Source organism: Topomyia yanbarensis, chromosome 3 (genome assembly GCF_030247195.1).
Source record: "Topomyia yanbarensis strain Yona2022 chromosome 3, ASM3024719v1, whole genome shotgun sequence".
NCBI classification, from domain to species: Eukaryota; Metazoa; Arthropoda; class Insecta; order Diptera; family Culicidae; genus Topomyia; species Topomyia yanbarensis.
The window spans coordinates 247,073,365-247,086,495 of record NC_080672.1 but is presented as its reverse complement, the minus strand read 5'-3'; the positions used below and the strand labels follow the sequence as shown (position 1 = coordinate 247,086,495).

At 37.3% G+C, this 13,131-nt stretch overlaps 3 protein-coding genes across 4 annotated transcripts; 1 reads left to right on the top strand and 2 right to left on the bottom strand.

The window, feature by feature from the left end:
* Window positions 1-332: 332 nt before the first annotated feature.
* Window positions 333-1,563, bottom strand: LOC131693570 (uncharacterized). The gene is made up of 2 exons (XM_058981493.1): window positions 983-1,563; window positions 333-923 (listed from the first exon to the last, which is right to left on the bottom strand). Exons 1-2 carry the CDS (start codon window positions 1,491-1,493, stop codon window positions 568-570), a joined length of 867 nt encoding a protein of 288 aa, XP_058837476.1. The 5' UTR covers window positions 1,494-1,563; the 3' UTR covers window positions 333-567.
* Window positions 1,564-7,862: 6,299 nt separating this feature from the next.
* LOC131691403 (large ribosomal subunit protein mL52) lies at window positions 7,863-8,558 on the top strand. The gene is made up of 3 exons (XM_058977765.1): window positions 7,863-8,074; window positions 8,130-8,284; window positions 8,347-8,558. The coding sequence occupies exons 1-3, from the start codon at window positions 8,014-8,016 to the stop codon at window positions 8,524-8,526; spliced, it is 396 nt and encodes a 131-aa protein (XP_058833748.1). The 5' UTR covers window positions 7,863-8,013; the 3' UTR covers window positions 8,527-8,558.
* LOC131691402 (uncharacterized protein F13E9.13, mitochondrial) lies at window positions 8,549-10,233 on the bottom strand. 2 transcript variants are annotated; one of them, XM_058977762.1, is made up of 5 exons: window positions 10,066-10,233; window positions 9,920-10,002; window positions 9,723-9,863; window positions 9,456-9,655; window positions 8,549-8,895 (listed from the first exon to the last, which is right to left on the bottom strand). In XM_058977762.1, the coding sequence occupies exons 1-5, from the start codon at window positions 10,136-10,138 to the stop codon at window positions 8,568-8,570; spliced, it is 825 nt and encodes a 274-aa protein (XP_058833745.1). In that variant the 5' UTR covers window positions 10,139-10,233; the 3' UTR covers window positions 8,549-8,567. The 2 variants fall into 2 exon arrangements, with proteins under 2 accessions (XP_058833745.1, XP_058833747.1); XM_058977764.1 differs by having other exon boundaries at window positions 9,920-9,986; window positions 10,141-10,233.
* Between the last annotated feature and the right edge of the window lie 2,898 nt (window positions 10,234-13,131).

The window sequence follows — 13,131 nt, the reverse complement described above, 5'->3', positions numbered from 1 at the left end:
CTTTTTCTTGCTATAAACGTATTGTGCAGCTTCTTGGTGTTTCTTTTGGGCTTGCTGGATATCATCTTTCGCGTTTGCATCAGGTGCTGTCTTCATAGTAATTTTGAATCGATCACATTCATTACAACAATCTTTCTGAGGTTTTTTAAATTTTAGATTGAATGAACGGAATATCAAACGATACGTATTATAGTGGACTATTTGTTGGCCATCTGCCTTGCATTTGGCCACATACAAATCGAACATTTTTCGAATGTTCAAATCAGATGACAAATACATCTGACTGCTTGATTCGCGGCAATAGTGTGATCGATAGGATGGAAATGATTTGATGTGTTCTTCGATGTAATGACGTGTTTCCTGGCCTATCGTTATATGGCTTGAAAACTCCGATCTCTTGTCTTCAGCGCAAATTCCCGAACCTCTTACCAGCTTTTGAGCTAGAACTCTGGCCTTCTTCTCTTTAATGTCGAATGTTGAGAGGAACATTTTCTTACAAATACGTACTCTTCCTCCGACACCGGGTAAAAAATAATTAAAGGTGAATTTTCTTTGTGAGTTCAAAACCTAAAAGCCAACGGAATTGGTAATATTAATACTACATATATTGAATTGCAATTTGCTCACTCGATGCTTGGCCGCATATTTTATATCGATATGCGAACTGAGGAACTGGTTTTGGCCTGATGATTTTAGCTGGAGCAAGCTTTTTAGCATTTTCTCGCGCATATCAGCGTTGTACTTCAAATGACAGGCCATTTTCGAACATTCGCACGGCGCTTTGATGCTTCGAGCTGGTGCTTTCTTGCCATTAGAACGAGTATACTCCAATCCCCGCTCTTTCAGATCTTTATTCTTTGAATTTGAATCTCTTTTCTTGCTGGATGGCGCCTCGAATTCTTTGAATCCTAAACCTAGTTCCTCTGTAAAAAATAATAAAATATTGTATATTTTTGTTAATTTCGTTTCCTTCCATACAAACCTTCATCAGAGATATCAGTGGAATCAGTTTCATTTATCAATGTTTCGTGATGGTAAGATTGGAAATATTCAAAAAGCGAAAAATCGTTCAACAGCGTGGCGTCTCCTGCCTCATCGCCGTCTTCACTGTTATTTGAGTCTGCATCACAAATGTCGCCTCTATTGTCACCGAGTTGAGACATATCTGCTGTGCTCACTAACTCGAGCCCTTCTGTTGTTAAAGATGGCGGTTCATTATTATGTTTACTAAATGTAATTAAAGCATCAGAACCCTTGGAATCCGATGTATTTTCGTCGGCTTGTGTGTCTTTGCTAATTTTAAGCGGCATTGAAGATTGGCCTGTAGCGGGGGTTACTAAATGATCATTGTAAGGACGCATGTTAGATAACGGGTTACGATGTGATGATTTTAAGCTAGAATGATTGGACAGCACCCCGTGGTGAATACGTCGACTTGAGAATGGATCACTACGATTGTAACTCGAAGTTTGACCTGTTGGGGGCGTAATCATAGGATCGATGGTACTACGTAAGCTGGCTAACGAGTCACTGCGTGAAGACCTCGACGCAGAACGATTGAATAGCAAGGTATCCCGAAAGCGTTCTGTTGAAGAAAACGGCTCAAAACGCTTACGACGAGAAGTTTGCAATACTCGATGTTTTAAAGACCGATTGGGTAGTCTCTTCGTGATTGTGATCATCAAACGATGGTCGGAAGTTATTGCGACGACTACGACAAAGACGGTGTTCCATTGGCTTAGCAAATGACGCAACAGCGCGAGGACTATCGTCTGTTGGTGAACGAAAACTATCTGAGCGAGATGGTCCATTCCAGGTAGAAAGTGTGCTGCTGATAGAGCGGTTCAACGATTCACCGTGCAGGCTTTCTGGTACACTTATATGATCACGACGAGGAGTACTAAGCAATTGGTTTGCCATATGCTCTTCATAAGATCGCAAGCCGAACGGTACATCATTTGAACTTCGTTTAGCAGTACGAAGGTATTGTTCGTCCATTGTTCGAATTAGTCGCGATTCATTGTATGTACGTTCGCTGCGATGAGCACGAAACTGCTGATAATCAATGGTGTGAATTAACAAAGTCTCATTATAGGATTGTTCGCTTTCTCGTTCTGATTGACGCAAAAATTGACGATTATTTGGAGTTGACGAAACTACATTCGCAAACGAAATGCCTATATTATTGTTTGTCCTGTCCGTGAAATTTTCCGGTGCATTCGATAGATTGGAACAATTTTCGATCTCCTCATAGAGCGCAACGGATGGATTGGAAAATACAACACCAGTTTCTGTTTCCTCCTTACTGATCAACGCTGCTGCATCTGAAAGAAACTATTACTATATCGTTGTAATATAGTATTTTATAAAATTATATACCAAGCAGCAAATCGAAACCATTTGAAACTTCCATTTCTATGATCAATGTAAAACAATTTTTTTATGAGATGAGAAATTAGTACTGTGAACAGCTTTCCATAAGTTGTTTAAATGAAAAAAAAACAAAATGGTAGAAATGCAAACGCAGCAGAAATTGCCTCAGGAAGTTGAAAAGGCCTTTTTCAGAAGAATGGCATATAGTCTCCTCCACGCATTTAAAATAAACAAGCATATAGGGCAATTTGAAATTGCGGACATGTTGAAAATAATAAAAATAATAGATTTTTTAGGCTTTTACTGTTAGAACATGCCCTTCTAGCCCAAAGAAACCTATACGAAGTGAGTTATTAGTTCAAATATGGTCAATATATCCGATTAAAAATTAAAAGGGCTTATGAACACGAATGTTTTGTTTGCTCATTTTAGTATATCCTCCCTTATTTTTTATATGGAAGTGAAAGGTCATATAAACCAAATAAGTGAAAGACTGATATTTTGTAGATGTGACCTTTCGAAAATCACTTTTTATTACAAGAAGTTCAGAATAAGTCTCAACTTTATTTTGGATGCAGTGATAGCTGTGTTAGTATTCATTTCAAGCATGAACTTTTTGTATTTGTTTATATTTTGCTTATATGCCCTTATTAAATGTTCTCGTCGAATTACGCAATGTTACTACAAAGATAGCGAAATGATGCTTGGCAGTGTTGCTATATTTATAAGGAAAGATTGTCATTACTTTTGGCAAATAAAATTATGATCGTTAAAAAAAGTAAAACTAACTAAATTAAACAAAAATTGTGCGGCAAAGTGAACAAGTATTTTTACGCATTTACCGCTATACGTGGTTGATTAACTTTAACAAAAAATAAGACATAAACCACACAATAATCTAAAATTATTCGGAAAATGGTTTCATAAAACCTTACTGAACACCCATGACATGAAAAACCGGTCCCCTGCATCAATATAGTGGATTCATGATACAAAATGTTGCCGACATAAATTGAATTAACAAGACGATTTTCATTAATGAAAATAGCAACACTTTCCGGAATATTGCGGCAGGGTGAAATTGAGATATCTGACGTTTAAAATACTCACACTGATATCTTACATTTTTATACTACCGCCCTCCCCTCAAGCCCAGAAGCGGTTTGTTTTCCTCGCAATTCGCCGTGCAATCGATTTGTTTTCCTCCCAATTCAAACGTCAAAACGGCACAATACCAACGCAGCTGGATAAGTCTATTAGGCTGTGCACGCATACGAAGTCGACATAAATAATGACTTTTACTGTGAGCCGTGTTTACCAACACTGCCATTAAACTGTGAAGCAATGTTTGTAAACACGGCTCACAGTAAAAGCCATTTTTAAGGTTCAAAGAACTTTCGGAGAGCGTCTACACGAATTGAACGCTTGATAGTATGCGTTGGAAAAAAATTCGTTCAACTTTGTCACCAGTTTATCCATATAAAGCATATATTAAACTCTAAAAGAAGAATATCAGTCGATTTATTAGATTATCACGATTGAAATCATGCAAAATAGTTGGTGGAAAAACAATTGACCGGGCGGAATGGTGCTTTTGAAAAAAAGGAGACGATTTTTCGTCACACCACCACACTGTGCCGGGGCACCAACCCTCCCGCAACTTGACGTTTAGCCTAAGTTGCTTGAAACCACCGTGTTTCGAATGATGTCGCCACCATAGAACGCCGTCCACTAATTGCGATACTGTAAATTTCTATGCGAGAAAATAATTTCGTGACGTCTTTTACGAACTTGTTTTCTTTATTTACATTCGGAAGAGATAATCAAGATGATCATTTCAAAACAGCGTAATAAGTTAAGATAAATACAAACTAGTAAAGGATTACAAATTGTGCCGAATGTATAATATAAAATGCATGATTTGATTTGATTTCTAGTGTGAACTTTTTCCTCTCCCATTGCCCTTGAAATATCTTTCGCATATGACAATTCTCGAATGTTTGTCGTTAATCTTTAAATGCATTTAGCTTAGTGATTATCATTTTTCACTTCGCATTTAACAAAGGCAGGATTGACTTCGACTGTTTATTTCTGAAGGTAGAGGATCTAACTGGTAGGTGCTGTGACATGTACGGTGCAAAGGTTTCCACGAAATTCAGAAGTGATGACAGTTCATTTTTTATCGGAGAGGGAGCAAAACAGTCCAGTATCATTGTGTGTGTTTTTTACATTCCAATACAAATATTACTACCTAATATCTTAAGACTAAATAAAGGTGCTCACTAACTAGTATAAGCGCCGCTTGTTTGTATGCTGATGATTCCAAAAAATCATGAATCATTTAAAAATTATGCATCGGAACAAAGATGCATTTTTATAACAAAACAACACCAAACGCCCAAAAAGTCTTCAAAAATGAATTATCGAAAGTAAAAAAAAATTGAACAAGAAAATTTTCACTGTGAACAAGTTTACGCTTTTTTTAGAAATTGTTCTTGAATAAAAATTGATCCGCCATTTTAGACCCACAGACCCAAATAAAGTGGTTTCAACGATTTGTATAGGAGCTGTCAAGTTGTTCCCCCTCTGCGGGGCACGCAACACAACTGCGTAGTGAAAAAACCACAGCCACTTTTTCAAAAGCACCGTCCCGCCCTGTCAATTGTTTTTCCTCCAACTATTTTGCACAATTTGAATCCCGATAATCTAATAAATTGGCTGATTTTCTTCTATCAGAGATTAAGGAATGCTTTATAAGGATAAATCGACGGCAAAGCTGTACACAATTTTTCCTACGCATACTACCAAGCGTTCAATTCTTACACATACTCAAACAAAGTAACTTGAGCCTTAAGTCGACTTCGTCGGCGTGCACCAAGATGAAGAGAAAAGTGGGAACATTTGATACTTTTGTGTGTATTAATGTATTATACTTGCAAAATTAAGCATGGCGGCCGGGGCCCTTGAAGTAAACATCAACATCCGAACGAGCATCCTGATTCTTTGGCGCACGATTAAAAGTGAGAAAAGGCCGAGCTTCACTTCGGATCTATCGATTAGAACACTTATGGACATTTTTTACCTAAAAAAACAGATTAAATTAACTATGACCGAACCGAAACAAAACTTATGGCAACAGAAGGGCCCACTACGTCAGATGTTTGTGCTTTTCTTCTTCATATCCACTTGTTTTTCGGCTTCATCAAAGAAAAATGACAACCACACTCTCACACAAAAAAAATGTGCGCACCTCTATCGTCTTGGGCGTGCACAGCCTAATTCTCGACAAACATATGATTACGGCCTAAAAACCAACTGTCAAAATCCACTGAATGGAAATTCCGGACAAACCGTTACACGCCAATCACAGATGTTGGTAGTAAATGAAAGAGAAAAGTTTTCTCTTTCATAAACTGTTGTGAACTGTGTTCGACTAGTAACGGTTTGTCTGGAATTTCCAAGAGTGTGACGTGACGTCATATTTACGTAGCCAACATAAGAACTTTGCTTGTAACAAATACGAACGAGGAGCACTTTAGTTTACATCAAATCAGTTAAAGTGTTCATTGTTTTCTTTTGTTTACTGCTACTATTAGGTTTTACACCAACCGACGTAACCGTACAAAATGAGCCGGATGAACATCGTTTGACAATTCTCGGTGGTTTGTTTACATGAAAGTTACGTGAGTTCGAATGTAATAGATGAGCACCCGTTGCACTCGCACTCACGCAACTGACAAGGTAAACAAACCACCGAGAATTGTCAAACATGAACTTTATTCACCATGAGTTCATTCGTGTCGTCATCTTGTAGAACTCAATTGTTTGTTGATGACGCTTTAAGCGATTTTGACGTTGTCAAACTGACCCCCTTCGATCGGTGGAAAAACGATGTTGCCTATTGAGTTCTACAAGATGACACGAATGAACTCATAATGAATGAAGTTCATGTTTGACAATTCTCGGTGGTTTGTTTACTTTGTCAGATACTTGAGTGCGAGCGCAACGGTTGCTCATCTGTTACATTCGAACTCACGTAACTTCTATGTAAACAAACCACCGAGAATTGTCAAAAGAAGTTCATTCGGCTCGTTTTGTGGGGTTATGTCGGTTGGTGTAAAACATAATTAGGCATCACACCAATCGACATAACCCCACAAAATGAGCCGGATGAACTTCGTTTGACAATTCTCGGCGGTTTGTTTACATGGAAGTTACATGAGTTCGAATGTAACAGATGAGCACCCGATGTACTCGCACTCATGTACCTGACAAAGTAAACAAACCACCGAGAATTGTCAAACATGAACTTCATTCATCATGAGTTCATTCGTGTCGTCATCTTGTAGAACTCAATTAGGTTTTACACCAACCGACATAACCCCATAAATTGAGACGGATGAACTTCCTTTGGCAGTTCTCGGTGGTTTGTTTACATGGGAGTTATGTGAGTTCGAATGTAACAGATGAGCACCCGTTGCACTCGCACTCACGCAACTGATAAAGTAAACAAACCACCGAAAATTGTCAAACATGAATTTCATTCATCATGAGTTCATTCGTGTCGTCGTCTTGTAGAACTCAATTGTCAAACTCTGTATGTATGATAGGGATGCCAGTTAAGGCTAGTTTACAGTTCGGAAAACGTGTCACGGGATTTGGGTCCCTGTGTATTTTAAATGGAGCTCGGGATTTCAAATCCCGTGACGGGAAATAAGTCTACACAAAAATGACAGTTTTCCTGAAGTGTAAACCCAACCGCGGGAAACATCACGGGATTTTAAAACTCTCCACACAGAAATCCGCCCGGGAACAATTCAACACAAATTGTTTCCGACGGGGAAAATAGTATTTTTATAAAGTTTACAATTCGCTGCAAGTTTGATACTGTTTGTATTTTTAAGAAGCAGCAGAGTGTTTGGTTTGACAGTTTGGAGAGATCTCGGCGGGAAATTTTCCCTGATCAAATCCCGACGCAAATCCCGTGCGAAATCCCGCGATCCATTTCCCGAACTGTAAACTAGCCTTTACCTGGGAATTTCCATTCAAAGTGGATTTTGACAGCTGGCTTTTAGGCCGTAATCATATGTTTGTCGCAGAGATGCCAGATTTGCAGACAAGTCTGCAAATTCGCAGACTTTTAATTTAAGCTGCAGATTTTTTCGATGACGCAGATATTTGCAGATTTTTCCGTTTGGTTGCAGATATTTGCAGATTTTTTAGTTTGGTTGCAGATATTTGCAGATTTTTGAATATAAAGGCTTTTGGTTACACTATCTTGCCTCACATTTTTTGTTCTTCCCAGACTTTTAAAATTATTATTGCAGACATTTGAAAAAAGTACCTGGCATCTCTGGTTTGTCGAGAATTGTGCAAATAGAAGAATGTCGAAGGAAAAATAAAAGGCCGATTGTCACTCTTATGTGGTTTTCGTTTGAGGCGAAACTGAGTCAGTTCCCAACCCCAACTGCTGTCAAAATGTATGAACTGACAGCAGTTGGGGTTAGAACCTGACTCAGTTTCAGGTTCAAGCGAAATCGCCATTAGGTTTCACCCAAGTCACAATAACGCAACTATTGTTTATTGTTTATTATTAATCGTACGATAGCCTATTGTTAAGGTTTTTTTTAAATATTAAAGATGTTATCGGGAGGTATGCAATTGCTTACTGTAAATGTTTCAAAACGCTTGTATCAACCAGGTAAACATAATTATATATTAATTTATATAACCTTTTCATTAGAGGTTGATTTCAGCTGGTTACATTTTACGTAGATTGAGTGTTTCCATTTGTTTGAGAGACGATCAAATCAAACGTCAGGACCTTTTTCTAAGAAATTTCAATAAATCAGGACCATTAACAGATCTACCCGATTACAGTTACATAGATGGAAAGATTGTGCCTTTAGGGGTAAAAGTTTACAGATATGTCGATTTACATTTATCCTGGGTGAAACATGTGTTTATTTACAGGCGAATCAAAAGAAAAGGATATTACAACAAAGGGAATTGGCCACTAAAATTGTTACTTTGTCTAAAGAAATGGACTTTGCATTGGAGCGTTACAACAGGTTACAGAAAAAGCAGCAATTTGAAAAACAAGCTATAATCGATAATAAGCTCAAACCCAAGGGTCATCTTTTGTTGAAGTGAAGAGAATAGTTTTAGTAAACGGTTAATCGATACTTGATTCTCTATTGTAATTGATTCCGAAAGACATCAATTTTTTTCATCATTAAACGCACTCTAGCTTCACACAAATCATTTTTCCAGTTTCCGTCATGTTTAAAATACGATCCGATGACGGCTGCGTGGGCCGTATTCCAGTAGTTGTCGACGTTCTCAAGTGTCACTCCAGAACCGATAATCAACGGTAAATTAACCTTTTTCAAAGATTGTACCTCCTCGACGTTTGTTTCACACCCAGTTGCTTCGCCCGTCAGTACAATCCCGTCGGAACAAAAAAACTCAGCTGCTCTCGCAGTATCCAACACAGAAACATCACTGGTTATGGCATGGGAACTAACAAAAGAAACATCATAAATATGTACGCATTTAGCATAGAGAAAATGAGGACTTTTTTTCAATAGGTCCAATCTACAAAAGAAAGCCTCTCTTTGTTTACTTTCTCTTCGGCGAAATACCCGGTCACCTTTCTGATTTCCCTTCAACTGTTTGCTTAATAAGCTAGTAAAAACCTTGGTCTTCCGAAACATACTGATCTAGAGAAAATTTTCAACAGGACGTAACATTGAGAGCCTCTCTTTGTTTACTTTCTCTTTCGTTAATTACAACGGCATTACAACACATTGCACTAATTTTCCAATACACATCGAAAGCCGACGATTTTTACTAGAATATTATGCAAAGAGTAGAGTGGTAAATGTTGATATGGCCAAGTAATGAACGGAAGAGAAAGACCCCAAAGAGAAACTCTCATTGTTACTTACGTCCTATTCTAAATTTTCTCTAGAAATGTTCGAAAATTTTTGTGGTTTTGCAGTAATAATCGAAAGAGTAAGCGAAAAAAGAGGGCTCCCATTTGCAGATTGGACCTATTGAAAAAAATCTTCAAATATTACCTATGCTTTTTCTTGATGTCTGTGATCACTCCTATGGGTTCAGCATCTATAATTTTCCTATATCTAAGGATATGTCCAGCAGTAGCATCGGTAAACCCTTCATCTGCAACGTGAGAAAACACAAATCCTTCGGCGCGAATAAAGTTCAAATTACAGGCTTTCGACACTGCTAAAGCTTCCATATTACCGCAGGCCAAAATCTAAAGAATTTGTGCTGAATTATCCGTAAAATAATGCAATATTGAATGCGTATAAAATACAAATTACCTGGATACCACACGGAATTGCGTTTCTTATAGTTTCTTTCACAGCCAACGCAAGTCTGCTCATACAAGAAACGGTTTCCGGTGTAAAATAACGGCTTTTAACGTACGGGACATCATGCATATTTTCAATTATAACTCCATCCTATAATTAGTAGTCTGTCAAGTTACCGTTAACATACACATTAAAGTACATTGTACAATTCCACTTTGCAAATATATAGTAGCCTCACAAATTGCCTTCTTTATAGCGTCGTCGAAATTTCCCCTGTAAAGAGGCGTGCCTGTGGCACGAAAAACAATTATTGTTCTCCCGTAAGGAAAATGCCACACGGTATATAACTGACCTGGTAAAGGTTCTACATGAATCATCCCTATAATTGGGAATCTTTGTGTGAATAATGCCTTGAATCGTGACATACCTCGTTTGTGTTGAATCAACTTGAAACAACATCACTCGGCCACACAAATTATGGGCCCCATTGACATTAAGACAAGACTAAACAACTACTAATCGACGTCAACATTTCATAAGGCATTATATACAATATGCTCATGTTGAGAAAATGGCGTCTGAAATATTACCTCGTACTTTATATTCCCATTTATGAACAGGAGCTTGATTTAAGGACCAAACAACTCAATGCCGTGTTAAATTAACCATTTTTTCCGAATAATATAACAGATTTATTAAAAAAATTGTATTTTGAACGTTTTTTGTAGATAAATGTTTTGGTCCCTTTTGAAACATCGAACTGGTTTTGTGCCCTCTCCCATAATCCCTTTTCGGCGAGACGTTAGCTTATAGTGCGTGCGGGTGAGCCCATTTGTTTACAGCAAATGATTATGTGACGTTTATTTTGATCCCTTTCTTGGTGTTGCGATGTTTTTGTTCCCTTTTCAAGTATAGTCTTTTTCAATAAGAAAAGGGCCCATAAACAAATTTTTCCGTTTTGTTGTTTGGTGTTTATGAGCCGTTAATTTTTGAGGGGAAGTGAAAGGGAACATAAGCAAAACAAGTTATTTTGCTTATGTGCCTTTTCGATAATCCGTTATTTCCCCAACAGCCAGGCTTCAGAATCGGCTTATTTAAGGTATGTATAAAGCTTTGTTAGTGTCCATTTGAAGTAAGTATTAACCGGAATTGTTTACGTTTTGTTTATCGGCCCTTTTGAAATGTTCTCGTCGTAATGGCGATTTCGCTTGAACCTGAAACTGAGTCAGGTTCTATCTAACCCCAACCGCTGTCAGTTCATACATTTTGACAGCAGTTGGGGTTAGGAACTGACTCAGTTTCGCCTCAAACGAAAACCACATAAGCGATTTCTAAAGCCAGCGTGGAGCCAATTTGACGTCTTCGAATTTGACTAATGGGATACTGTTTTCGTTACCACATGGCTCATTTCGAGGTGTTGCCATCATTATAAGTGTAAGTTGCCTAATAAAATAATTTGAATTCGTATCGTGAAATTTCAATTCAGTAAATAGTGTTGATTATTTGAATAAAGACTCAATATATCAATAATTTCTTTACCGTTCATATATTTGTTTCCTTCCGACCTGTCAATAGCATTCATATCAAACAAAATCTCTTCGAATTCAATTTGAAGGAGAATGTTACAGACCTATTTATAAAAAGAAAACAAAATATAGGGACGTCGAGTCAATATTCAGTGATCCTAGGTTTTTATGTTAATCTGTTAAAAAAATAGTATATCTGCAGACTGATCTGTAAAGAGTCGTTCACATAGCAAGACTGCGGAAGGGTGAATCGAATTGATTCTTGCGGTCGCAACACTTCCGTATTCTAACGTATTTAAGGTTGGACAGAGAATTCGCAAACGAAAAAAGCAGTTTTTTTTCCACACCGTATGTCATATCTTCATAAAAATCAATCAGCGTATGTAGTATGTTGTTACAGTACTGCTGATTGATTTTTATAAAGATCTGACATACGGTGTGGAAAAAACTGCTTTTTTCGTTTGCGAATTTTACCCTTCCTCTGTCCAACCTTAATCCCGCTAGGAAAACCGAGGGATTGCCCTTCCTATGATTCTCAGGGATAGACCGTTCCAACATCAAATTATGGTCTTGTCAAATTTTGGTCTTGTCAAACTGCAAATGATGTGAAAACCCAAGATGATACCAGATAAGGTATAGGCGTACGTAAAGTGAGTTTTGTTTTTACAATTGGCAACATCTACATTGCGTAAATACTGCTTTACTTCCCATAAAAAAGAGGTTATTAAAATCGAAATTTATTAAAACAATGTTTTGAATATAGAAACTAGTGCCTTCAGCCTTTATGAGGTTCTCAAGGCGTTTGCCACCAATAATATTATTGTACACACATGCATACACCTTATGCAAATTATCTTGAATCTGTTTTGCGTTTGTCAAAACTGCCACTCTTCTTATTCTTATCCTGACACGCTCTTCTTCCCATTGGGGCAGACCCTCGAGTGAAACAGTCAACCTACTCCAAGAAAATGATAAAACAGGTGCTTTCATTTTTTCGGTTATGAAATATTTGGCGCTTATTTTACCCACTCTGAAATAATTTTGTTGCCTAGATTTGCCAGACACATGTTGTATTATGACAGAATGTTGAATTAATTAGCATCGGATAAATTTTGGCAAAATGTTTGTTAATAAAACGGGCATTGTATTTTATAGCAACATATCTAAATATGAAAAATAAATTGACTGCACTGCCACGATCGCTAACCGCATACAGTCAAGTGTCATCTAATACACAGTTTATAAAGAACAGTTGCGCAAAGACTGAAGCAAATCTACCTATTGAACACTCAAAACGTCTACCTATCGGACACGAAGAATAACAATGCTCGAATGCGTGGGGAGTATCGTTATTATGTGATTATAATAATGAGAAAATTCAATGATGTAATATTAACATTATTTAAAACCAGGAATATTTCGCTTAATGACAATTATTAAAAAATATATGTTCACTGATATTCAAATTTGGCACTATTTCAAACACCGAAACAGCTCTGGGTAGTTTTAATAATCTTCCACCGACAGTGGAAATATGAAGGTATTTCTCATAGTTAAAGTGCAGCTAAAATTTTGACAAATTTGTGTATGCATTCCACTTATTATGTACTTATTCAAATTTATCTTACGCTGCAAATTCGACTGTTTTTGTTACACCCCAATCAGACGGCAAGCGGCAAAAATCAATGCATTTCGTTCTTAGTTGCGGATCAGTTGAGAACCGGAAAAAGCTTAAATTCTTTATACGATGTTATCTATCGTACTGATTTTTACAAAATAAAACTAAACACTTAATTTTAAATGCACAAAGTTAACTTCTAACTGAAGCGTTCGGGTGAAGTCATTTGAAATTTAAGGTAATTGTTCCGAATCGCGGTTTTTTCGAAAAGAGG

Excerpts from the sequence above, each read along its gene's own strand:
- LOC131693570 (XM_058981493.1), bottom strand. The coding sequence starts at position 1,493 with ATGATTACGCCCCCAACAGGTCAAACTTCGAGTTACAATCGTAGTGAT. Across the intron at positions 924-982 it reads CACTGATATCTCTGATGAAG|AGGAACTAGGTTTAGGATTC; the intron begins GTTTGTATGGAA and ends TATTTTTTACAG.
- LOC131691403 (XM_058977765.1), top strand. The coding sequence starts at position 8,014 with ATGTTATCGGGAGGTATGCAATTGCTTACTGTAAATGTTTCAAAACGC. Across the intron at positions 8,075-8,129 it reads AAAACGCTTGTATCAACCAG|CTGGTTACATTTTACGTAGA; the intron begins GTAAACATAATT and ends GGTTGATTTCAG. Across the intron at positions 8,285-8,346 it reads GAAAGATTGTGCCTTTAGGG|GCGAATCAAAAGAAAAGGAT; the intron begins GTAAAAGTTTAC and ends GTTTATTTACAG.
- LOC131691402 (XM_058977762.1), bottom strand. The coding sequence starts at position 10,138 with ATGTCACGATTCAAGGCATTATTCACACAAAGATTCCCAATTATAGGG. Across the intron at positions 9,864-9,919 it reads TATATTTGCAAAGTGGAATT|GATGGAGTTATAATTGAAAA; the intron begins GTACAATGTACT and ends TACTAATTATAG. Across the intron at positions 8,896-9,455 it reads GACATCAAGAAAAAGCATAG|TTCCCATGCCATAACCAGTG; the intron begins GTAATATTTGAA and ends TTCTTTTGTTAG.